Raw genomic sequence first — 27,454 nt, forward strand, 5'->3', positions numbered from 1 at the left:
AAGCACAGACCTAGAGGCAAATACAAGTAGACAACTGCTCTCTCTGCTGCTGCTACTCACTCTGGTCAAAATGGCTGAAATAGTTAACTACAATGTTTTTTGAGCTTGGGGAGGGTCTGAAATGAGATAATCTTAATAACGCTTCTAGACGCAAACAGGGTTAAACGTTGCATGCAAACGCGGCTAAACGCCGGTTTCAAGGTGTCAAAAAATTTGTTCAGAGGACTTTGCCTCAGCATCCCGTGTATATGGGGCCTAAGGCCTCATGTACACTGCTGCTGGTAAACAGATGTTTAGGAGCAGTTGGGCATTTTTTTTCAGCTGCCCCTAAACCCTCCTCTGTTATCTTATCAGTACATGTACACAGGGTCGTTTAGGCCCCATGCACACGAGACGCTGTTAAACGCGCGTTCAGAGGCAGTTGGACACTTTTTTTCAACTGCCCCAAACTCATTCAATGTTATCCTATGTGTCCATGTACACAGTCTCGTTTTTTTGCCGTTTTTAGGCAGTTGCGTTTAACCTTGTTTCTTCCAGAAGCAAAAAAATGGGTTCAGACGCAAAAGTTTTCCACGTTTCAGGCGCCAAACACGGCAAAACGCTGGTACCGCCTTTAGCCGCGTTTGCATTTATAAGCGTTTTTAAAGGTGCTCTATTTATTTATTTTTTTTACATTAAAAATCTCAAAAATGGTGGCAAATTATGAAAAACCATTAAAAAAAATATTTGAAACAATTGTAATTGCTTGCAATGATTCATAGACCATTTATATACCCTAATGATCCCTTGATCCAATCCAATACACCACTAGCATTGCTGTTATCCAAAGTATAATTGGAATTTGACCCATATGTTGTTAGATTTGAACAAGCAACTTCTGGCAAGTGACGTTGCAAGTGGACAATCCACAACTTGTGGCAGGTGACGTGGCCAGTGACATGCTAAATACAAGTACACTGCTGCTCTCACAGCTGCTGCTACTCACTCTGGTCTCACAAAATAGCTGAAATAGTTAAATAATACTGTTTTTGAGCTTGGGGAGGGTCTTATGAGGTTATCTTATATAAAGGCTTCTAGACGCAAACGCAGTTAAACGCGGCCAGCAAAACGGGCGTTTCTAAATGCCGGTTTCAGCTTTTAAAAACGTGTTCAGCAGAGTTTGCACCGGCGTCTCGTGTGCATGGGGCCTTACAGTCGTTGCTCGTTTAGAGCCTTTTTTTTTTTTGGAACACAAAAAAATGCGTTCAGACGGATGTTCAAATGCTTGTAACAGCTTGTAAATGGTGATAAACACGGTACCTCGCATTTAGTAGCGTTTCGTTTACAGTCATTTTTTATTTTAACATAAAAAAGGCTTCTAGATGCAAATGCACCTAAACGCAGCATGTAAACGCAGCTAAACGGACATTGTTAGACACCGGTTTCTAGCTGTCAAGTTAAATCGTTCAGGAGAAACACCATCCCGTGTACGTAACGCCTAAATGTGCTGTAAACGTTGAGTATTTCATGCCTGAAGAGGTCAGAGAAGACTTGTTTTACTGTGCGTAAATATTTGAATGTTAGCCTAGCCACAGTTCTACTTTAATATGAAGCTTATGTGACCAATTCAACATGAATTATTGTGTATGCATTTTTAGTAAGGCTCCATTTATTATAAAGCCGTAACTTGGATCACAAGGAGTGTGTATTTTCTTCTTTTTTTATTAGTAAATGGTGTAGTGGAAGATAAGGGAACGGTATTAATATTGGGCTTTTCTATGTAGCACTGTGCGTTTGTGTTGTCCTCAGGTGAGGCTTGCTTGTTGGGATAAAGGTTTGGGGTATAAGGGTGGCTTTGTTGTACTTTATGTTCCATCTTCCCATTCATCAAGATTCACCTTGTCCCGTGGTGACTTTTTCATTCTGTGTGACACCGTGTGTTTTTATGAGTCGCCTGTTCAGGGCAGTGCTGCAGAATATAAAGAAAAATCAAACCTTCTTTCCGGGTATAAATCACACTACCATTTGGCATTTTACGAAGTATCAAGGGTTTGGGAAACCAGTTCTGAAATGCAGCTCTGCCCTGCTTGCGGGGCTCTGGCACAGTTTATTCATCTATATTGTAGAATACTAACCACATGGATTTTGTTTGTGAAAGGATATCCTGCTACAGGAGAGCACATCTGGTGAGCTACTGTATGGGCCTAGTGTATACAGAGCTTCATGCAGCTACCAGAACCATACACTGAATGGTGAGCGAGGCTTTAATGATCCATATATGAATGACACCCGATAAGCACACTCAGCCAGTGCCACCCAATAATCTGCAATGACTAGATGCCTCCAGAAACCCTTCAGAGTTTTGCACTGAATAAATTGCCCACTAAAAACCACATCACTATGCTAAAACAAAATAAGCCACCGATGATGATCACAGCTATGTATGGAAAAGTACCAACATCTGTACATTTTCGACAAAGGTGGCACCAAAAATGACACTTCATCAGTATCCTGCATGACTGTGGGCTGGAGGACAGCTTTGTATTTTGCCCTACTATACCCTCATCATCTGATAATCTTCTAAAGCTTTATCCATACATTATTGTTATTATAAACACTTTACATGAGCTAGTTGTTTATTGGGGTTTAGTGGTCCTTTAACTAAAGGTGTACAGGGGTGTCGCTACTGGAAGCATGGCAGCTTTAAGTGTTCCTTGTCCTTACCACGCTCCTGTGCATGCGAGTCTTTTACAAGCAAGATCCACGGTTTCCTTTCGTCTCTCCGTCCATCCATATCCTGCCCTGTAAGCTTGACGGTTTGTGACACTGATTAACACGGTATTGTCTGTGACAGGTGGGAGATTCAAGAAGGAGATTGTAGTTGATGGACAGAGCTACCTCCTACTCATCCGTGATGAAGGTGGACCGCCAGAAGCACAAGTAAGATGTCTTCATGTCAAGTGAACTTTCATGGTCGTTCTTCTCTCTGTTGCTATCCTAATTCCCTTATTAACAGGAAGATCTTAATTATACAAATGCGGTGTCCTAACTTAAAGAAGAACTAAAGGCAAACTTTTTTTTCTAATTTTGGATAGAGTAAGGAAGGGTTATAACCCCTTGAAGGTGTATTTTCTCCATCTGTGTCCCATTGGGGCGATTTCCCTTCACTTCCTGTCCCATATACAAACAGGAAGTGATAGGAAATCCCTGTAAATGAAGGGAATCCCTTGGAGTCACCAGAATTAGTGTCCCCATTGGAAGAACTCCCCTCTTATTACTTTTCTGGAGACAACCCAAAATGTGTGCTTTTCTTTAGTGGTGCATCGAAGTGAAAATTTCGGTGCCAAGACCAAAAATTCACGGCGAAACCGTAATTGATGTTTAAAAAAAAATGTATATATTTTTTTTATAAATGTGTTCATATTTGAATTTTTAATTCTTATCATGAATTTAAATGAATATGAATTTATCACTCATTATCGGCACCTTTTGAAGCAGTGTTTAACTACTTGCTTACTGGGCACTTAAACCCCCCTCCTGCCCAGACCAATTTTCAGCTTTCAGCGCTGATATACTTTGAATGACAATTGCGCGGGCATACAACACTGTACCCAAGTGAAATTTTTATCATTTTTTTTCCCCACAAATAGAGCTTTCTTTTGGTGGTATTTAATTACAGCTGGGGTTTTTATTTTTTGCTAAACGAACAAAAAAAGATGCAAAAAAAAAAAAAAAAAATCATGTTTAATAGTTTGTTATAAAATTTTGCAAACAGGTAATTTTTCTCCTTTATTGAAGTGCGCTGATGAGGCGGCACTGGTGGGCACTGATAGGCGGCACTGGTGGGCACTGATAGGCTGCACTGGTGGGCACTGATAGGCTGCACTGGTGGGCACTGATAGGCTGCACTGGTGGGCACTAATAGGCTGCACTGGTGGGCACTGATAGGCTGCACTGGTGGGCACTGATAGGCTGCACTGGTGGGCACTGATAGGCATAGTTAAGGCGGCACTAATAGGCACAGATAAGGCTGCACTGATAGGGAAAGATGGGCACCGATAAGATGGCACAGATGGGTGGCACTAAGGGGCATTGATAGGTGGCACTGCTGGGCACTGATGGGCGGCACTGCTGGGCACTGGTAGATGACACAGGGGTGCAGCACCGTTGTTGAGGCAGATTGTGGGCACTGATGGGTGGCACTGAGGTGGCACTGGCAGGGGGCAGGTGGGCACTGGTAAGCTGGCCGTGATCGGCTCTTTTTTTTTCTTCTCGCGCTGTCAGCGTGAGGAGGAAAAATAGCTGATTACCGTCTCTGTTGTGTCACATGATCAGCTGTCATTGGCCGACAGCTGATCACGTGGTAAGGGGTCGGGATCGACCCCTTGCTCGGATCCGTGATCAGGCGAAACTCATAGACTCGCCGATCACAGAGCGTGCCGCGCGTGCCCCTCAGGGGGCGCGCAGGCCGCTCGTGCATGGGACGACATCAATAGACGTCGTCCCGGCAAAGGAGGTCCACGCTGTAGCCGTCACTTGGCTATAGCGCGGATCTCTAGTGGTTAAAAATCCTGCTTGCTGCATTTTTGGTGCATATTTGGTCGGTTAAAAAAAATGCACCCCCCCATTGAAATAAAAATGTAGTAGGAATGCATCAAAAATGCACCAGTGTTGTGACCTATGGAAAAACGCACAATAAGCACTCATTGTACAGCGCGGCATAAACTGTTGGCACTATATAAATTGCCATTATCGGCACCTTTTTTCTTTCGGCACAAAGCTGAAAACCCTATTTTCAGCAGATGATTTTTGCCGGCCGAAATTTTGGTGTGTCGCTAATTTCCTTCTACTTTCAATGATCATGGTAAACAGGACAAATAGAGAGGGTGAATCTGCTTAAAGTGATTGTAAGGGATCATTTGTTTATAAAAAAAAAAAAAAAAAAATCTCATACTTGCCTCCACTGTGCAGCTCAGTTTGCACAGAGTGGCCACAAAAATCCTCTTCTGGGGTCCCACGGCGGCTCTCGCAGCCCCTCCCCGCATCAGATTACCCCTCTAGGAGAAGCGCTCTTCCCAGGGGGTGTTACCTAGTGGGCGTGCTCCCAAGTCCAGCATTTGCATCCACAGACACAAATGCCGGACTCAGCCCCCAGGCGCCCGCATCATTGGATTTGATTGACAGCATCGGGAGCCAATGGCTGTGCTGCTATCAATCTAGCCAATCCGGGCATGAGACACTGGCTAGAGCTGGTGTGCTCGTCCCCGGCGTGAGAAAAAGAAGGGTTCAGGTAAGTAAAACGGGCACTGGGGGGCTGCTGCACTGCAAGAGGTTTTTCACCTCAATGCATAGAATGCATTGAGGTGAAAAACCACAAAGGTTTACAACCCCTTTAATGAAGACACAGACAGCAATAAAAACCTAATTGATGTTCTAATCCATCTTCACTTTGTCCAAAACTAAGAAACGTTTTGCCTTTATTTTACTTTACTGTCTAGAGCTTTTGTATTTGTTCTGGGTATTTCTTGAGTACACCAGACAGCTGATCTGACTGAAGGCCGGGTGGTCTGGAAATGACTGAGCTGCGCCTACACATCTTCAGCCTGCCTCATAGGGGACTATTTACTAAAACTGGAGAGTATGCAATCTGTTGCAGTTCTGCATAGAAACCAGTCAGCTTCTAGGTTTTATTACCAAAGCATAATTGAAGAAACTGAGGTTAGAAGCTGACTGGTTATTATGCACATCTGCACTACATTCTGAGTCCTCCAGTTTTTGCCAATCTCCCCCATAGAGACTTTGTTCAGTTTATTAACACATATCTCTTATCATTTGTAAAGAAACAGTTCATACCTCTGTTCCACCTCCACTGCTGCTTTTGTGTGTGTGTGTGTGTGTGTGTGTGTGTGTGTGTGTGTGTGTGTGTGTGTGTGTGTGTGTGTGTGTGTATATATATATATAATATAAAATTACATTCCGGGATAGTCATTTGTCACAGATACGAAGAATGATGTCCATGCTCTGGCTACCGATGAAAGTGAAGTTCTACCTAAAGGCACTGTAAAACATTTCAGTGAAAACTTTCCTCGGTTTTGTACTTTGTCAGTATAGTATAGTAATTGGCTATGTTTGCCTGATATGGGTCTATCCTTTAAATTTTGGATCTGAAAAGATTATTATCAATGTGTTGGGTGTCTCACCTTGAGGTTTTGACATAAAGTAACCCTAAGGGGAAGCTGAAATAGTTTTGGGCAATTTTATTTTTACCTGCTCCAGCAACAGTAAAAATGTTTTTGTCCTTCTTAGAAATAATAGGGAGGGTCTTGACACTATTCCTATCGCACACCTTTATAGAGACAAGACTCATCAATAATGGGTGCTTCAGCAATTACCATCTGGATACCGGAAAACGAAGCCAATGTACATATTTGCCAGCACACCAGAAATCTTCAGTTACTGTCCAGAGGTTTTTATTGCAGATGGATCACATCACAAGGAAAAGTGCAACGTTTCGGAGCCACGCAGGACCCCTTCATCAGGCATGTGATCATATGCCTGAGGAAGAGGTCCTGTGTGGCTCCGAAACGTTGCACTTGTCCTTGTGATGTGATCCCTCTGCAATAAAAGTGTTGGGAACAGACCTGAACAGCAAGAAACATTATTACTTACCGCATAAAGAAAACTTGCAGAGAGCAGACCCTCGAGCTCCACCTGCTGACTGCCTATGGTAAATATGCAATATATGAAAGTAATCAGGAGTTAGGTTGACATTAAGGGTTTGGTTTTAGGATTTAATCAAGATGTAGGGATAAAGCGAAACGAAAGGGTCAGTACTCACTGCACATACGCAGCTCAGTTTACAGAGCCGGAGAAGGCAGCGAGAAGGCAGGTAGGGGCATTTAATTGCAGAAGAGATATTGCATGTCTCTAATGCAATTAGCCTGTCTGATCCCTGTTTGTTATAGCGGAACTTTAGTTCTGCTTTAAATTGAGGGTATGAATGTATGTATCTTGAATGCCATAGATTGCGAGAAATGTATAGGACAGTGATGGCGAACCTTGGCACCCCAGATGTAGTTTGAAAACATCTGGGGTGCCAAGGCTCGCCATCACTGGTATAGGACATAAAAACTCCACAGTGTAAACATTTTTAGCGCTGGAAAAAAATAGATTGTTGAAAATCTTGTCCTGCTAAAAAGGCCCAAGATGAATGATCTTTAGGTGAGATAATGTGACAGACTATGACAGCACAGCACACAATGTTTCCTGGATAACGTCATCCGTTCACTAATATCTCTTCTGGGATTGGTCCTTTATCTCTGTATTATGTGTCATTAATATTCCTTATGAGTTGTGTTAGACGTAGCACATTTATCGTCATGTTATCTTCTGTCTTAAGCTATTGTGTACGCATGTAATTTTCTAGTCTTTTTTTTTTTTTTTTCTGATTTTGTTTTACTCTAAATATTTATTTTCTTTAGTTTGCTATGTGGGTGGATGCTGTGATTTTTGTCTTCAGCCTGGAGGATGAGATCAGTTTCCAGACAGTCTATCACTACTACAGCCGCCTTGCAAACTACCGCAACACCAATGAGATCCCCATGGTTCTGGTGGGAACTCAGGGTGAGTAACTCCAGCACCCACAAATCAGCTGTTTAATGCCATCTGCTTGAGTTCCAAATGTGTGCACATACTGCCATCTACTGGCCATACAGCTAACTGCATTACAATCTGGGTTTACAAACTGATTTTTTTTTAACCACTTTGATCACCAGGCCTTCTTTCCCTAAATCCCTTAGCGTCCCAGAGTTTTTTTTGTTTTTTTGTTTCACACATTACATGTTTTATTGGTTATATGTTTTGTAGTCTAGCCATAATTTGTGTGTATATATATATATGTGTGTGTATATATATATATATCTATATATATATATATATATATCTATATATATATCTATATATATCTATATATATCTCTATCAAAAAAGTGAGTACACCCCTCACATTTCTGTAAATATTTTATTATATGTTTTCATATGACACCACTGAAGAAATTGCACTTTTCTACAATGTAAAATAGTGAGTGTACAGCTTGGATAACAGTGTAAATGTGCTGTCCTCTCAAAATAACTCAACACACAGCCATTAATGTCTAAACTGCTGGCAACAAAAGTGAGTACACCCCTAAGTGAAAATGTCCAAATTGGGTCCAATTAGCCATTATTTTCCCTCCCCGGTGTCATGTGACTCGTTAGTGTTACAAGGTCTCAGGTGTGAATGGAGAGCAGGTGTGTTAAATTTGGTGTTATTGCTCTCACTCTCTCATACTGGTCACTGGAAGTTCAACGTGGCACCTCATGGTAAACAACTCTCTGAGGATCTGTAAAAAAAAAAAAAAGAATTGTTACTCTACATAAGGAAGGCCTAGGCTATAAGATTGCCAAGACCCTGAAACTGAGCTGCAGCACTGTGGCCAAGACAATACAGCGGTTTAACAGGACAGGTTCCACTCAGAACAGGCCTTACTATAGTCGACTAAAGAAGTTGAGTGCACATATTCAGTGTCATATTCAGAGGTTGTCTTTTGCATCAAATTGGTCTGCATGGCTGTTGCCCCAGAAGGAAGAATATTTAGACTCTTCTAAAGATGATGCGCAAGAAAGCCCGCAAACAGTTTGCTGAAGACAAGCAGACTAAGGACACAGATTACTGGAACCATGTCCTGTGATTTGATGAGACCAAGATAAACTTATTTGGTTAAGATGGTGTCAAGCGTGTGTGGCGGCAACCAGGTGAGGAGTACAAATACAAGTGTGTCTTGGAGTGTCATGGTCTGGGGCTGCATGAGTGCTGCCGGCACTGTGGAACTACAGTTCATTGAGGGAACCATGAATGCCAACATGTGCTGTGACATACTGAAGCCTCGCATCATCCCCCTCCCTTTGGAGACTGGGCTGCAGGGCAGTATTCCAACATAACAACCCCAAACTCACCTCCAAGATGACCACTGCCTTGCTAAAGAAGCTGAGGGCAAAGGTGATGGACTGGCCAAGCATGTCTCCAGACCTAAACCCAATTGAGCATCTGTGGGGCATCATCAAACAGAAGGAGGAGTGCAAGGTCTCTAACGTCCACCAGCTCTGTGATTGTCATGGAGAAGTGGGAGAGGACTCCAGTGGCAACCTGTGAAGCTCTGGTGAACTCCATGCCCAAGAGGGTTAAGGCAGTGCTGGAAAATAATGGTGGCCACAGAAAATATTTAAACTTTGGGCCCAATTTGGACATTTAATTAATGGCTGTGTGTTGCATTATTTTGAGGGGACAGCAAATTTACACTGTTATACAAGCTGTACACGCACTGCTTTACATTGTAGCAAAGTATCATTACTTCAGTGTTGTCACATGTAGAGATATAATAAAATATTTACAAAATGTGAGGGTGTACTCTCTTTTGTGAGAATACTGTGTGAGTGTGTGTGTTTTTTTTTTTTGACAGATGGGGTTTTAAAGTGTTCCACTAGTGCAGTTAAATTCGAGAAAACCCCACTATATGTTTGTTTTTCTTGTTTATACAGCATACCTAAAAACAAATCTATCCCTCATTAACATACAATGCAGAAGGAATGGTTCAGTAGGACCCGGCCAAGATTCAAACCGTTAATGGGCAGGCTGAATGTACCAAGTAGATTGGTCGATCAACTTGGGTACAACCAGCCTGCTGGATTCTCTTGAGAGGCTGCAATAGCAGCTAGCGATAATCACGGTCTTCTCCCATTGGGGACGGTCCCCCCCGCCAGGAGAAGGCAATAGCCTGGCGGGAGGGATTCCCGAATCAACATTGTCTGTGTTGATGGAGGGAATCTTGCAAATTTCTTTCCCGCAACTCGTAGTTGCAGCAAAGAAATTTGCTCTGTGTATGGCCAGCCTTACCCTTTGTTAGGACAGACACTGTTCATATCTAATCTACAACTCATATTGAAGATCTGATGGAATAGATTCCTTCATTTTAAAGAGAAGATGGTAAAAAAAAAAATAGAAAAAAAAAATTCTTGTAATTTTTCCCAACACAACAATTAAGTACCATGAGCACACCCTAAATATTTACCCTAAAATATTAAATGAAAGTAGCCCTTTACTCTTTACCACTTTTTCAAATATTAATGTTTTACAAATATATCTTTTTAGGTAAACACTGTACATGCACTGGGAACTATCCAGTACACACTGCCTGCACCATGGCATATAATCTGAGGGCCCGCAGAAAGAGGCAACCAGCCCCGATAACGTAGGAAAGGAGATGGTAGAGCAGGAGCATGTGGTGGGGGGGTACACATTTCAGCAAACACTTCTTTAATTGGCCGGGTTGTGTTTTTTTTTTTTTTTAAGACAACCCCAGCAGAAAAGGTAAGATGGGATCGAAAATAAAATGCAGGGGGATGCAATTCCTCTTTAATGATATCATGTCAGTGTGAATGTATGTAACACTGACAGTGAAATAGTAAAACTCATTAACATATGAATTTTACTCTAGGAGAGTTTTTTTTTTTTTCCCCCTTTCAGCTCTACATTGCGAGACGGTGGGGAGGTTTGCTTGAATTGAAGAGAAGGTTATGTCAGTTTGATGAGGGCACAAATTAGCACGGCGATTACTTTTTCACAGTTTTGTAATCGCTTAGAACTTGAACTCAGTTATGTAAGCATTTATTGCTTTTGCAGTGAACGCAAATGTCAACCACGTTATTTAACCAACATCACTGTTGCGACCTGAAGATTTATTTTGTGTCTTTATTTTGAATATTTATGAAGGAATATTTTATTTTCTTGGATATACATCTATCTAGCATAAAAAATGTTCCACTCCCAAAGGATTTGGAAATTTGGCCATTCTTGTGATATACTTGCCTCTACCAGTCAGTACAATCACGCTGCTGTTTCCTGGTATAACCTTATTACTTTCTGGATTCGATTTATACTGCGTCTGAGGTCAGCTCCTGCTCATTGGATGAAGGTGAAAAAGCGGTTTCCCTGTCCAATGAGGAGGTCGATGGGTGACATAAAAAACTATTGCTGAACCAGGAAGAGGAGTGGCTTAATCAGACACTACAGTGCATGTCCTCTGCCTATGTCCTGTGGACAATGTGTGCGATTCACAAGACTGGCTGTACAGAATTAAACACTTGACATGAAAAACAGTAAACCTGTATGTGAACTTTGTGTTTTAGTTTGTCTTCAGTTTTGCTTTATCCATGTGTTCACAAAGTCAGTGTGTCTGACTTCTGTTGTATACTTAGCCTTTCAACACTACATGAAGAATACAAAGTCCACCTTTTGTGCTCAATCTGTTTATTGGAAGTCTTCATATACTAAACAAGATATCAAAAATACAAAAAGTACAAATGTACTGTACAGTGGACATGTGCATTAGTTTTCGTCCAAATTCATTTTCATCCGAATTGCGGGTATTTTCGTTATCGTTTTAACAAACGATAACGAGCGTGCAGACTCCGAAAACCGAAAGATCCGACATAAACAAATGCTTTATTTTCGTTTTCGTTGTGACAACAGTTGGATATAGATAGGAGATTCGACATGACGCTGACAATAGCAATCTGTGTCCATCGAACCTGTGGTCGAATGTGCCTAACCTTGGCTCTATTAGTCCAAGATTATTCTACATAGAGAGAAAAGATTTGACATTATAGCGATAATAACAAAAATGGTCGAATGTGCCTAACCTAACTTTATTAGTCCAATTTTATTTGACATAGAGAGAAAAGATTCGACATGAAGATTTGACGAAGCAGTTGCCGCGAGGAGACATTTATGGTAAAATGCTCCGCACATAGGCTATAGAAGAATTCTAATGTTGGTTGATTGGTAGTGATTGGTAATAAATAGATATAATTATTACTAGTGTCATACAACATTAGAATTCTACTGTAGCTTGTAGGCGGAACATTCGACTGGAAATGTACTACTGCAGCATCGTACAGTTTAGCTGCTCCGTCAAATCTTCTAAGAACATTCGACAGACACCATAAGCCTTCAATGACAGATTCGACCTTAATTATTTCAGATTTTCAGACGAATGCATTTTTTAATGAAACAAAATAAATGAAAACGAATTTTGGGAGTAACTAAATGTATTTTTCGGATGAAAACGACATTCCATAACAAAATATTTCAGTGTGCACATGTCTACTGTATAAGGTAGCAAAAACATACAAAAATAAAAATAAAATTGATAGGAAATTAAGCACATGTACCACAAATTGTCAATTAAAGCATTTTGTTACCCTGACGCTTCATATTCCTGATATGTACCTGCTGTACCATGTACTATGAGAAAGTAGACTGTTCTCTTTATTTCTTCCTTTATTCCTGGTGTTCCTGCCAGTCCCTCTGCTTTCCTATTAAAAAATGACCACACTAAGTAGGAGAACACACCATGGTCCATTCTCTAGCTATGCTGGGAACTCCGTATGCTCTCCTCCAAGCAGGGCTGCTGATAGAAATCACGGGGCCCCGTACAGACTACCTGACAGATCCCCCCTCCCAAGAAAACATTGAAGCTATATTTTGCTAAAAATACAATAAAATCATTATTAGCAGACAAAAATACAACATTCCTGCTAAAACTAAAAGACAAAACGGAGTTAATAAAAAAAATGAAGATGAGTTGAAAAAATATACAGGCTGGGCAATTGCAGCTCTGGGATCAGAGAGACGGAGAGAAACAAAGTTACAGAGATAACAAACTCAGGAGCAGAGCTAAAATTGGAGCCAGTGCTGGGAGGGGGACCGGCACAGGGAGGTTGATTAGTGAGGGACAGTTGTTTATTTGTCAGCAGATAAACGCTGGGAGAGGGGGAGAGACCAGCTTTCAGCTGCTGGAGGAAGAGTTCTGCAATTGTCGTCCAGCACTAATCCCCCTTCCCTATGTGGGCCCCACCCTCGTGTGCTTGGGTCCCCTACAAGAGGACCGGTGCCCCCCCCCCCCTCCTATCAGCGGCCCTGCCTCCAATGATCAGACTTGTCCTGACACACCCCTGCTGCACAGCCATTCACTGGGAAGCTCAGTGTACTGCTGCTGCTTCTCCTCCCCCAGTTCTTATGCAGCTTAGAACAGAGAGGATGTGATCACTTATAAAAAAAGGAAAAAGGATTTGTTTTTTGATCTCTATACAAAATGATTTGCCTTTCATTTCTATTTTAAACGGAATGGGATGTTTTACAAGGTGAGGGTTTACACATTACAGCCATATTTGGGGTATAACATGATCCAGAACACCTACCCCTGTGCTCCCCAACAATAATGTTTATTTTATCTGTCTTTTCAGATGCCATTAGTTGCACTAACCCCCGTGTAATCGATGATTCCCGTGCACGAAAGCTTTCCAATGACCTCAAGCGATGCACTTACTATGAAACATGTGCCACCTATGGACTCAATGTGGAACGTGTTTTCCAGGACGGTGAGTTACAACTTGTCTTGTGTTCTTAATACATAGCACTTTAATGTTATTGTAAGGATGATGGGATTCAGTGGTCTCACATGCCTAGCTATAGCTTTGCCAAATGGGCAAAAACTTTGAGGATTAGTATTTTGACAGTATTGGCTTCACAGGGGTTATTTTGTTGGAAAATGATCTTAGTCATCTGGTACTTTGGTGGAAAATGTTCTTTGCTGTACTGTGCGTATAATCCATTCTGGGTGCTAAGGAATTGTTTTGTTTTTTTCAAATCAAGGCAACTCTGGACTACTGGAGAACAAAGAGAGCTGCAGCCCATAGCAACAAATTAGACCTTTCATAGATCTGCTTTTCCCTCTTGATGTTAGCTTTCTTACAAGTCTGCAGCTTAGTGATCCAATGTCTCCCTCTAGTGGCAGTTAAACAGTTTGTTCATATGACAATAAGAATACCTGCAACCTTCTTCCATTTTTTTTTTTTTTTTTTTTTTTTAAGTTTTAGTGTAGAAGAGAGAACATCTATGACATTTATACTCAACCAGTATTAATCATTTTATTAGTCAGGACAGGAAGTTTTGGGAAATCTCTCCAGTTGGGGGCACAAAAAGCAGCAAAACACTCAGTTCAATGGAAATGGAACAATATTTGCAACCTGGGTTTTCTGGCAATAGGGCAGCTAGTTTAGGACCCTTCTGTTTTTATAGGACTGTGAGGCAAGAGAACTTTCCCTTTATTTCTATTTATACCTTATCAATGCAATAGCACCTGTACACTGGTTTCACTCAGGTACATTTAGAAATCTTGCTACAAATATAATTTATTGCATTTTATAGTAAACAGTCACATTCCTGATGGTTCCTGAATCCCCTTTTCCTCTATGGGCCTGGTGTTGGGTTACTGTGGGCCATTGAAGTGTGCTCTATACAATATGGCATACACTAGTGGATTTTCCAACCAAATACAAATATCAGTACAAATATTCTCAGTACGTTTATTGACTTGATGAATGCCTTTCAAAAGCACTTAAAAATGTTGTTTGCTTCAGACATTCAAGTTTGGAATAAATGGACTTTACCAAACAAAAACCACATTCCCTGTTAGAAACTTGTTTGTTCAAGACAAAATTTCCATTGCACTTCTTCGAAATGTTTTAGTCTCTATGATCAAAAATGAAACATTGAGTTGAGATTGTAAGCTCGCAGGAGAAGGGCCCTCCTAACCCTTTATATTTTAAAGCTCTGCGCAAACTGTTGGTGCTATATAAATTCTGTATAATAATAATGACTCTAACAATTCGAAAATTAAACAAATGTTCTTAAATTGAAAAAGTTCAAATTAAATTCTACTAGGCCATGGGCAGCATTAAAGGGGTTTTACTTACATGAAAGCTGTCATCTTCTGTCTGGGAATGAGCACACCAGATCTAGTCGGTGTCTCGGGTCCTGATCGGATAGATTGCTAGCAGTGCAGCCATTGGCTCCCGCTGCTGTCAATCAAATCCAATGGTGTGGTGCCGGGGGGCGGGGCTGAGTCCTGCATTCTGTGTGAATGGACAGAGATGCAGGGCTCGGGAGAGCACCCGCATGGGTGTCCACCGTAGGAGAGCCTTCTCCAAAGAGGACGCTCAATGCGGGGAGGGACCCCAGAAGAGGTAGATCGGGGGCCACTCTGTGCAAAACTTAACTGCACAGTGGAGGTAAGTATGACATGTTTGTCATTTTAAAAAAACTCTCAATAACTGTCACTTTTGGTGTAAATAATTACTTCTTGTAAGCCCGTTATTATCTTCCACATGGCTTAGTAAATGCAAGCCAAGGCTGACTAGGCTCCATTACTTGTTTCAGACTGTGAAAGGCATGCTTTAGTGCTGCTGGATTATAATGAGGTTGTGCGTGTTTATTTGTATAAACAACGGTACACAATCTTTTTCACAAATACACATTCAATATTTGGCTAAATTTCCAGAGCACTATGGGTTAGCTAACATGATGGCACAGCAAACAGTTGTGGCCTATCTAGTTTCTTATGAGACAACTTAAAGTGGAGCTTCACCCAAAAGGGAAAGCTTTGCTTTAAAGACCCTTCCCCCACTCCTTTTGAAGAATTGGCACTTTTGAAGAGTTAGTACCCGATTTTTACAGGTTCCCACTCACGCTTTCGCTTCCGACCGCCTGGGCGATCAGAAGCGGAAGTTCTTTTAAAAAAAACGCCCCCTGCCAGGAGTCCTTTGGGACACGTTAATGGATTGTGGGACAGGTAAGTAACTGTTTGTTTTTTTTAAAAGTCAGCAGCTACAGTTTTTGTAGCTGCTGACTGTTTTTTTTCCACAGGAGACTGGAACTCTGCCTTAATCTGAATATTCAGGCAGTCACTACTCTGACTCATTGAGTTGTGTGAATAGGAGGCTTCTTTAAGCAAAGCAGATAGAAATGCATATGAAACGGGGACAAAGTTTCCATTTAGGGCTATAGGAGGAGCTGCTTGCTAGTGTGTGCTGGAAGACAGTGTGCCGATGCACATTGCACTGTTTTTTTTTTGTTTTGTTTTTTAAGTACACCCCACAGCAATGCTGTGGCATGAACTGACACCATTGGAAACAAGGCTTGTCATCTTGTCTATGCATTGGGTCTGTGCTGGAAGTAACAACACAGGTGGTTACACAAACATGACTAAAAGTCAAATTCATCATTGGTGGAAAAACATACACTAACAGCATAGAAGGCAACTCGGTAGGCAAAATAAGAGATTTCCATTTCAGAATACCTACATAAAACTTGGAACTACTACAAATTGGCCTATGCTAGAAGTAGTTTAAGGTGGACCTAGCATGAAAAAAAAATACTGTCAAAACAGTTCTTATGTATTACAAATATTATCTACATCCAAAATGTTTCATAGCACAATGAAAAATGCTATTAAAACATCTAAAAAGAAATGTAGACTTGTGCAGACTATTCTTGTCTAGTAAGAATGTTAGCGTGTTCTGTATCCACATTACTATCCTCCTTGTAATTGTCAGTATGTATCACATTGTTCAAAACCCGCTGGGTGCAATAAATCCAAAAATGGAAAAAGAGTCTAAAGGCTGGTACACACTATGAGAATCAGGTGAATGATGGTGCGATTTTCCTCGTTTCACAGCAAGTCAGAACCCAGAAAGGAAATAATGTACAATGATTCTCGTAGGACAAAGGCTTTTTTCTTTTGGTGTTTGTTTCTGATTATGCGCAGTCTTTCGATTCAGATTTTTCGTGTATGAAAATGGTACTCATTCGACGAAAATCATTTGTTCGGTTCACGTATGAGAAAAATGTAGAAGTTTGTCCCTTCGCAAATGTACGCTTGCAAAGTCTGAATCGGATGTGAAAAGTTGTGTACACACTATACGAAAACCAAAGGATTGTGACTTGTAGAGAATTTTTCTTACCATTTTCCTATAGTGTGTACCCCCTTAAGGCTGGCCGTACATTATACAATTTTCCTTTAGATTTACCCAAACCATAAATATGAGGTCAGTCCTAAACACTTTCAATTTGTATGCAATCAGGCAGGGCCCTTGCACTACATAGTTGAAGGTAAATCTAAAGCAGGGGGATCAAACTGGCGACCCTCCAGCTGTTGTGAAACTACAAGGCCCATGAGGTATTGCAAGGCTGACAGTTACAAGCATGACTCCGACAGGCAGAGGCATGATGGAATATGTAGTTTCACAATAGCTAGAGGGCCACCAGTTTGAGACCCCTGATCTAAAGGAAATTAAACAAGAAAATTTTATAATGTATGGCCAGCTTTAATTTTATATGCCCTCTTTAGACCATAATATCTCCACCTTCACATGTGTATGGAGGTATATTTGGAGTCCCTTCTGAATGTATACAACTGCTAAAACATACATAGCCCATCTTAGTTATACACTTCCACTGTATATGCCAACTATCCACATGAGTACAAGGAGTGTTTATGGCACAACTTCTACACTTAGGCTGGCCATACATTATACATTTTTCTTGTTCAATTTCTTTTAGATTTACCTTCAACTATGTAGTGCAAGGGCCTGCCTGGTCACATACAAATTTAAAGTGTTTTTAGTTTTACTCTCATATTATAAGGTTTTGGTAAATCTTAGTTTGTACAGCATACTTTGCATTCCAATAGGAGAACTCAAAACGTGCTCGCTTAGTGACTGTTTGATTAAATCCTGGTCTATATCTGCTGACTTTGAGTAGAAACTCCAAACTTCCATATCTTAAAGTGGATGTAAACCCTCACATATACCCAGTGAAATAAACCGCATCAGATGATACACAGAGATGAAACAAATCTATACATAAGCTTTACATGTGTATCTGCTGTCTTCACCTTTTATACACTGTTTTGAAAGTGCACCTTCTGTTAGATTTTTCACTTCCTTTTTCCCCTGTAGGAGTGGATTATTGCTAGACACTGAAACAGCTGATTGGAGGAAAGGCACACACCCCCACCCCTCATATGCAGAGCATGCCTGTGTATAGTTTAGCTGTGTGCTAATCTATTTATAGCTACCTTCTGAAACACACTTTTATCTCCCGTCTCCGAGAGCTTGTCAAAAGTTATCAGGCTGATAACAGAAGAATGGAGCAGGACAAATCTATGAGACACAGTGCTTTGAAGAGAGATAGGAAAACACTGCAGATATGTGTGCCCAGCTCAAATTTCATGGATCAGGTTTACATCCACTTTAAGGCTTATTCACTTTGCTGTAATCTGTTTTTCAGTATGATTATGTAGCACAATTTGGATGTATCAAGGTGTGTTTTTTGTGCAATCCTGTACATTCATGTGTGAAATGTCCAAAAAGTAGTAAAGGTGCAATTTATAAAAGCGTGCTGCGCCAAACCGCATGGTACTGCATCTGGCATGCATGTTTGTCGGATGCGTGGGGCTGTAATTAGGAATTAATGGCACCCATGCATGCCTACAGTGTATAGCATGTTTCTGTGCGGTGTGTGGGAAAACAAATTATTTCACATTGTACCTGTTATGCATGTTTGATTATATCAATGCGCAGAGTGAATCTCAATGGGAGTGACCTTTTTCATTATTAACCAGCTGATGAACTTGCAGTGTTCTAAAGGGATGCAGGCCTTGCATCTTTCCTCGTGTTTGCATATTTTTTTGCAGGCATTTATTTATTTATTTTTTGTAGCCTGTAAAGCATTGCACCAGCGATCAGCAGATCTCCTGCAGACCTGTCAGTGTATTTTTGTGCCTGTACATCCAGTACCAGAAAGAAGATACACTGGCAGGAAGATGAACTGCCACGGTGCTCCACAGCACAATGGTAGTTCATTAAAGCAGAGTTCCACCCAAAAGTGGAACTTCCGCTTTAACGTATCCTGACCCCCTGACATGCCACGTTTGGCATGTCATTTTTTGGGGGGGGGGGGGGAGTGTGTACCTAGTTTTGACAGATACCCAGCTCCCACTTACGCCCGTGCCGCCTAGGCGACTCCATCCTCCCTGCAATCTTCAAGGACATGTCACAAGTCTCAGAAGATTGCCTGGCCAATCAGGGTGCACAGCGTGACTCGCTCATGTGAAGTGCGCACCTGGATGTGAAGGCACAAGCTGTCCCAGGCGGGTGCCCAATGCCGGCGCTGCAGAGCGGGGGAGGGAAGCAAAGTTTTCTGGCGGCCATATTGCTGGAACGTGGGACAGGTGAGTGGGTGTTGAAACTTTTAATAAGCATGGGTCAGGTTGGCACTCTGCTTTAAGAATTACACGCCGACATCTACAAAGGATTTTTGTTGATGTCGGCGTGTAGTTCTTAAAGCGGAGTTCCAACTGGAACCATGTTTATTGAAAGTCAGCCGCTACAAAAAGTGTAGCTGCTGACTTTCAATAAACACCCACTCACCTGTCCCAAGTTCCAGCGATGTGGCCGCTGGAAAACTTTGCCCCGCTCTGCAGCGCCGGCATTGCAAGTGTGACTTTTAGTTCATTCATACACAGAGATCTGTGTATAAATGATGCAGGAGGAGCCCCGCATGGCCGCGCTGATATAAAAAAAAATGACAGCTAGTAGGGGAAACTTTTCCCTGTACTGCTGTCACAGGGAACGGCTGCAGCATTGGGAACATATGTTACATGATCCACCCTAAAATAGGATGTAACATGTTCCCAAAAATGAACCATCTTTAATGCCTTTGCATGTTTCAACCCGCTGAATATCTCCCGATTTGTGTACATGGCCTGCAGCTCGGGAGGCAGAGTCATAATGTCACTGTACTACCTTCTCAGCTGTACACGCCCCCGGCATTGTCCCTAGCACCCCTTGGCAGTGTGCACGGCGACTGGACTCCTCATTAGGCCTGTCACTCAAAGGAGAGGGGGTGGGGACACACTTTTTTTTTTTTTTTCCAGGTGTCCGATTTTTTTTTTATCGTAGAAAAGCAGTGAAACACTATATTGTACAAAATGGCATTCTAATGACATTCAGTGAATTAAAACTATGCTATGACTTACCCAACTCACAGTTTTTTAGCTATAGCCAACCGAGGCATGCTTTTTACTCTTAATTTGGCAGGGAACCTCTTGATCTTGAGCCCATTAACCTGGAACTATTGACACACAGTGACTCCGTAACTAAACCAGTCTCTAGTTTATATAAAGACCTCTCTCAGAAGACGACAATATTGATGAAGACATGCAGACTGGCCTGGGAGGCAGCGGCTCCGGGGCTAGACAGAGATGACTGAGATGACATGTGGGGGGCTGCATTTCAGTGCCTGGTCTCTACTAGGGATCTTCTGATCCACTATAAATTCCTGCATAGAATATACCTTACCCCAGCCAGGTTGGCCAGGATGTTTGGGAACCAACACTATTTGCTGGAGATGCTTGGCACCCCTTGCAACTTTCATACATACATTTTGGGACTGTCCCCAGATTAAACCCTACTGGCAAGCTGTACCACAATATATTAAGTCAGTCACTTCCATTTCTATTCCCCTGTTAATTGAAGTGTGCTTGTTGCATCTGGTAATGCCTTTGGCCACTACTAGGGCTGTACAGACTCTTCTCACCCTCCTGTTGTTTTATGCCAAAAAGCGGATCATCTTGTCATGGAAAGAGCTCTTCTGCCCCAACTCTGGCATCCTGGAAATTGCTAACCAATAAAGCAGTACCTTTTTATAAAGCAACCTACTTGAATGGGGGGCTATGGCTAAGTTCGATAAGATTTGGGGAGGCCAGGTGGCATCGGTAGATATGGTCTCGGATTAACTTACCACAAGTACAGGCATTGGTCATTGCCATGGAATGCAGAGGTGGGAAGGAGTTATTTCTAGAGAGTTGGCAGTAACAAATTGAATTCAGATGGCAGTAAGTATTTCTTTGGCTTTTGGACACTTAAGAGGTTGTAAAGGCAGTTTTTTTTTCTTTTAAGCACTTCCGCCTGGCCTATAGCAAAATGACAGCTTGGCAGTGGTTCAGTTATCCTGACTGGACGTCATATGGCTTGACACACCGCTACACCGATCTCGGGAAAAGAGCCTCTGACTGAGGCTCTTTACCGCGTGATCAGCCGTGTCCCATCACGGCTGATCAGTGTAAACAGGAAAAGCCATATCCCATCGCGGCTGATCAGTGTAAACAGGAAAAGCCATATATCAGCCTTTCCTCAGTCACGTCTGACAGATGTGAGTAGACGCGAGCCGATCAGCGGCTGTCCTGACAGGGGGGGCCTGTGCTGATTATGCCACCGGGATCACACACAGCGGTTGGATGATCAGGTGTGCCACCCATGGCCACCAAGGATGACAGTGCCCAAAATATGCCAAGCAGTGCCCACAGATGGTGCCAGTCGGGGCCCATTACCAATGCCTGCCTCCCTATCAGTGATGCCCATCAGTGCCACCCATAAGTACCCATCAGTGCAGCCTTTCAGTGCCACCTATGAGGGCCCATCAGTATCAATGCCCATTAGTGTTGCATACCAGTGTCGCCTATCAGTGCCACTTGATTGTTGCCTCCTCATCAGTGCCCATCAATGCTGCCTTATCAGTGGCCATCAGTGCAGCCTCATCAGTGCCCGTCTTATATTTTGTAAATAAGTAACAGAAACAAAGAAAAACTTTATTTGTTGCGCAAAAAATAAAAAACCCAGCAGTGATCAAATACCACCAAAAGAAAGCTCAATTTGTGGGAGAAAATTATAAAAAAAATAGTTTGCAGTCAGTGTAGCATGACCGCGCAATTTTCATTCAAAGCGCGACAGTGCTGAAAGCTGAAAATTGGCTTGGGCAGGAAGGGGGTGTAGGTGCCTGATATTGAAGTGGTTTTTAGGTTAATGCATTCTATGCATTAAGATAAAAAAAAATCCATGTGCAGCAGGACCCCTGATACTTACCTGAGGTTCCTCTCTATCCAGCAATGTCCACGAGTGTCTCAGCTGTTTCGAGAGTCTCCTTCCTGATTGGCTGAGACACAGCAGCTGCACCATTGGCTCCCACTGCCGTTAATCAAAGTCAGCTAGCCAATCAGGGGGGGTAGGGGGTGGGGCCGAGTCAAGGCTCCTTTTCTGAATGGACACAAGGTGCTATGACTCATCTCAGGTGACCAATAGCAAGCTGCTTGCTGTGGGGGCACTGAAAAGGAGGCAGGGGCCAGGAGCACAGAAGAGGGATCCAAGAAGAGGAGGATCGGGCTGCTCTGTGCAAAACCATTACACAGAGCAATTACTGTTGCACACTGGGAATTTTACTGTAACCGATGACTGTTGCCTGCAACCTGCGGCTGAAGTTGTATGTATATTATAAAACTTAATAAAAAGTATGTTACAGAAAAAAAGAAAAGCAGAGAGGATTGCAGATTACAGAATGCTTTTTTCCCGGCCAGACTGAAGACGGTAGAGTTTTGCTCCTTTCCTGACTTAGATACAATGTTCAGTTTGATTTACATTTTTGGGGTTTTAGAACCATTTTAACAGTTTTTGGGCACCCTCTAGTGGTCATCTTATCTAATGATGGGCAGCTTCCTGTGGCTCTCCTGCGGTGTGCCAATATACCATCTAGTACTTGTGAGTCTGTGTTTTTGATGCGATACTGAAATTTCCAACATATTGAGTGTTCCTGAATGTTTGACTGTGACCTCATTGATCCTCCTTTATGGATATATTCCAAATATTGAACATACACAGTATGTGAATGCTTCTTGTAGTTAACACTCTAAAGAAGCCATGACGGGCGAAACATGTTACTTTTGGTACCCTTTTAAAGGCCTTAAAATACTGTATATGTATTTATACCCCCCCCCCCGTCTTAACAATAGTCAGTCCCGTAGAGTTGTTTGAATTTACAGCCCACTGGTAATCAACTGTAACCTTATTTTGCCCATTTTTTTTTAAATCGTCATCACTCCTCTGCAATGTAAACCGAGTTCCAGGGGAGAATCTTAAGCTGGCCATACACTGCTTTGAGCTGTGGGTGCGTGATCATGAACCTTCTTGAGACACATCGATTGAAAAATGGAAATTGCCAGGTGAAAATTGAATGGTGACTGCAGCTAATCAGATGAAGCTGCTACTCAGATATTCACACCGTGGCAGGTGCAGGCTGTTAGAATACAATAGGCAGCATAGAGGTACCCCTATCCGTAGTGCTTAGTGTGGATGGAGGAATGTAGTGGATTCTCTCATTCGGCCTGCAGTCTGAACTACAACTATGCAAGGGGGGGGGGGGGGGGGGGTTCTTTTTTGTTTTGTTTTTTTTTTTTGTTTCTTTTTTGACAATAACAGCTTGTGACAATAATTTTGAATTATTTGTGTATTGGTACCCATAAACCAAAAAAGTGTTAGACAATTTCTCATTGGCATGCAGAGGTGCAAAATTTGGTGAAAGGGGAGAAAGGTCCGCTTTCAGTAAAAAGCAAATGTACCTATTTGGAGCATAGTAGGGATCAAAGTGTCGTTGATGTATATATTGTATTGCATAGTGTACAGAGTGTATATGTGTGGAATACAAAATGCACAGCACAAGGTAGGGAGCAATGTGGGTACAGAACATACAGAACATCACAAGGTAGGGAGCAATGTGGGTACAGAACATACAGAACATCACAAGGTAGGGAGCAATGGGGGGTACAGAACATGCAGAACAGCACAAAATAGGGAGCAATGGGGGGTACAGAACATGCAGAATAGCACAAGGTAGGGAGCAATGGGGGTACAGAACAGCACAAGGTAACAAGCAGTGGGGGGGGGGGGTATAGAACATGCAGAACAGCACAAGGTAGGGAGCAATGGGGGGTACAGAACAGCACAAGGTAACGAGCAGTGGGGGGGGGGGGGTATAGAACATGCAGAACAGCACAAGGTAGGGAGCAATGGGGGGTACAGAACAGCACAAGGTAGGGAGCAATGGGGGGTACAGAACAGCACAAGGTAGGGAGCAGAACATATAGCCCAATGTAAAGTGTAGAGCAGTGTGGTGTATAGTGAATTACAGCACAGTGTATAGATTGTAGCTTTGCCTGGTATAGGAAGTAGAGAGGTGTGAAGTGACATAGGACTCATTCACACAGGTGCATTGGCTCATATAGTGTGAAAAGCTGTGTGTTTATCCAATCAGAGCAGCGTAGAGCTGCACACAGGTGTTTTTGTGTACAGACTCACATGCAGCTCTGATTTGGACAGGTACACAAGGAGGGTGCATGAACTAAAGCCTCATGCACACGAGACGCAGTTAAACGCGCGTTCAGATGCAGTTGGACAGTTTTTTCAACTGCACCTGAACTCATTCAATGTTATCCTATGTGTCCATGCACACAGTCTCGTTTTTTTCCGTTTATATGCAGTTGCGTTTAATCTCGTTTTTCCAGAAGCAAAAAAATGCGTTCAGAAACAAAAATTTCTGCGTTTCAGACGCAAAACGCGGCAAAACGCGGTAAAACGCGGCAAAACGCCGCTACCGCGTTTAGCCGCGTTTGCGTTTATATGCGTTTTTAAAGGTGACCTTTTTTTTTACATTAAAAATCTCAAAAATGATTGCAAATGATGAAAAACCATTAGAAAAATATTTTAAACAATTGCAATTGCAAGTGGACAATCCACAACTTGTGGCAAGTGACGTGGCAAGTGGACAATCCACAACTTGTGGCAAGTGACATGGCAGGTGGCAAGTGATGTGGCAAGTGGACAATCCACAACTTGTGGCAAGTGACGTGGCAGGTGAAGTGGCAAGTGACGTGGAAAGTGGACAATAGACAACTTGTGGCAGGTGACGTGGCAAGTGACCTGGCAGGTGACGCGGCAAGTGACTTGGCAGGTGACGTGGCAAGTGGAAAATCAACAACTTGTGGCAGGTGACTGGCATGTGACGTGGCAAGTGGACAATAGACAACTTGTGGCAGGTGACGTGGCAAGTGACCTGGCAGGTAACGCGGCAAGTGACTTGGCAGGTGACGTGGCAAGTGGAAAATCAACAACTTGTGGCAGGTGACTGGCATGTGACGTGGCAAGTGGACAATCCATAACTTGTGGCAGGTGACGTGGCAAGTGACGTGGCAAGTGGACAATCCACTTGTGGCAGGGGACGTGGCAAGTGACGTGGCAAGTGGACAATCCACTTGTGGAAGGTGATGTGGCAAGTGACGTGGCGAGTGGACAATCCACAACTTGTGTCAGGTGACGTGGCAAGTGGACAATCCACAACTTGTGGCAGGTGATGGGGCAAGTGATGTGGCAAGTGGACAATCCACTTGTGGCAGGGGATGTGGCAAGTGACGTGGCGAGTGGACAATCCACAACTTGTGTCAGGTGACGTGGCAAGTGGACAATCCACAACTTGTGGCAGGTGATGTGGCAAGTGGACAATCCACTTGTGGCAGGTGACGTGGCAGGGGACGTGGCAAGGGACGTGGCAAGTGGACAATCCACAACTTGTGGCAGGTGATGTGGCTGGTGACGTGGCAAGTGGACAATCCACATCTTGTGGCAGGTGACGTGGCAGGTGACGTGGAAAGTGGTGTGGCAAGTGGACAATCCACAACTTGTGGCAGGTGATGTGGCTGGTGACGTGGTAAGTGGACAATCCACAACTTGTGGCAGATGGCATGGCAGGTGACGTGGAAAGTGGACAATCCACATCTTGTGGCAAGTGATGTGGCAGGTGATGTGGCAAGTGACGTGGCAAGTGGACAATCCACAACTTGTGGCAGGTGATGTGGCAAGTGATGTGGCAGGTGATGTGACAAGTGGACAATCCACATCTTGTGGCAAGTGACGTGGCAGCTGACGTGGCAAGTGACGTGGCAGGTGACGTGGCAAGTGACATGGCAAGTGGACAATCCACATCTCGTGGCAAGTGACGTGGCAGGTGATGTGGCAAGTGACGTGGCAAGTGGACAATCCACAACTTGTGGCAGGTGACGTGGCAGGTGATGTGGCAAGTGACGTGGCAGCTGACGTGGCAAGTGGACAATCCAAAACTTGTGGCAGGTGATGTGGCAAGTGACGTGGCAGGTGACGTGGCAAGTGATGTGGCAAGTGGACAATCCACAGCTTGTGGCAAGTGACGTGGCAAGTGGACAATCCACAACTTGTGGCAGGTGATGTGGCAAGTGATGTGGCAAGTGGACAATCCACTTGTGGCAGGTGACGTGGCAGGGGACGTGGCAAGGGACGTGGAAAGTGGACAATCCACAACTTGTGGCAGGTGATGTGGCTGGTGACGTGGCAAGTGGACAATCCACATCTTGTGGCAGGTGACGTGGAAAGTGGTGTGGCAAGTGGACAATCCACAACTTGTGGCAGGTGATGTGGCTGGTGACGTGGTAAGTGGACAATCCACAACTTGTGGCAGATGGCATGGCAGGTGACGTGGAAAGTGGAAAATCCACATCTTGTGGCAAGTGACGTGGCAGGTGATGTGGCAAGTGACGTGGCAAGTGGACAATCCACAACTTGTGGCAGGTGATGTGGCAAGTGATGTGGCAGGTGATGTGACAAGTGGACAATCCACATCTTGTGGCAAGTGACGTGGCAGCTGACGTGGCAAGTGATGTGGCAGGTGACGTGGCAAGTGACATGGCAAGTGGACAATCCACATCTCGTGGCAAGTGACGTGGCAGGTGATGTGGCAAGTGACGTGGCAAGTGGACAATCCACAACTTGTGGCAGGTGACGTGGCAGGTGATGTGGCAAGTGACGTGGCAGCTGATGTGGCAAGTGGACAATCCAAAACTTGTGGCAGGTGACGTGGCAAGTGACATGGCAGGTGACATGGCAGGTGACGTGGCAAGTGATGTGGCAAGTGGACAATCCACAGCTTGTGGCAAGTGACGTGGCAAGTGGACAATCCACAACTTGTGGCAGGTGCCGTGGCAAGTGACACGGCAAATGCAAGTGTACAACTGCTCTCTATGCTGCTGCTGCTCACTCTGATCAAAATAGCAGAAATAGTTAAAAAAAATGCTTTGAGAGCTTGGGGAGGGTCTACATGATGTTATCTTTATAAACGCGTCTAAACGCAAACGCGTCTAAACGCGTCTAAACGCGACATGCAAACGCGGCAAAACGCGCGTTTCTAAACGCGCGTTTCAGCTTTTTTTTAACAGAGGTTTCATCTGCGTCTCGTGTGCATGAGGCCTAAAGGCCAGTTCACACCACATGCAGTCCAGTGTGTTTTATTTTTTCTTCATCAAAAATGCATGGAAAGTAGATTATATAGTTTTGACAGTTTCAGTGCATTCCAGAAAAAAAAGTAGAACGAGCTGCATTTTTCCTGCACTAGACTGCTATAAAACTCATAAAAAATACACACATATGCTTTATTTAGACCCCTTTCACACTGGGGCACTTTTCAGGAATTTTGGCGCTAAAAATAGCACCTGAAAATCAACGGAAAAGTGCCTCTCAAGCCACCCTAGTGTGAAAGCTGAGTGCTCTCAGGAAAAAAATCCTGCAAGCAGCATCTTTGGTGCAGGAGCGGTGTATACACTGCTCCCAAAACGCTCAGCCTATTGAAA

At 43.2% G+C, this 27,454-nt stretch overlaps 1 protein-coding gene across 8 annotated transcripts in view; it reads left to right on the forward strand.

The window, feature by feature from the left end:
- The window catches only part of AGAP1 (ArfGAP with GTPase domain, ankyrin repeat and PH domain 1), a 601,134-nt gene that overhangs the window by 342,139 nt on the left and 231,541 nt on the right, over nucleotides 1-27,454 (forward strand). For all 8 annotated transcript variants that reach the window (XM_077448231.1, XM_077448233.1, XM_077448232.1 and 5 more), the window contains 3 exons: nucleotides 2,834-2,919; nucleotides 7,461-7,602; nucleotides 13,320-13,454. In XM_077448231.1, the coding sequence (XP_077304357.1) occupies nucleotides 2,834-2,919; nucleotides 7,461-7,602; nucleotides 13,320-13,454 (363 nt within the window). The remainder of the gene's footprint in view (nucleotides 1-2,833; nucleotides 2,920-7,460; nucleotides 7,603-13,319; nucleotides 13,455-27,454) is intronic.

The sequence above is a fragment of the Lithobates pipiens genome, unplaced genomic scaffold (assembly GCF_037356315.1).
Source record: "Lithobates pipiens isolate NorthernLeopardFrog02 unplaced genomic scaffold, aLitPip1_a1.2 Scaffold_22, whole genome shotgun sequence".
Lineage (NCBI taxonomy): Eukaryota > Metazoa > Chordata > Amphibia > Anura > Ranidae > Lithobates > Lithobates pipiens.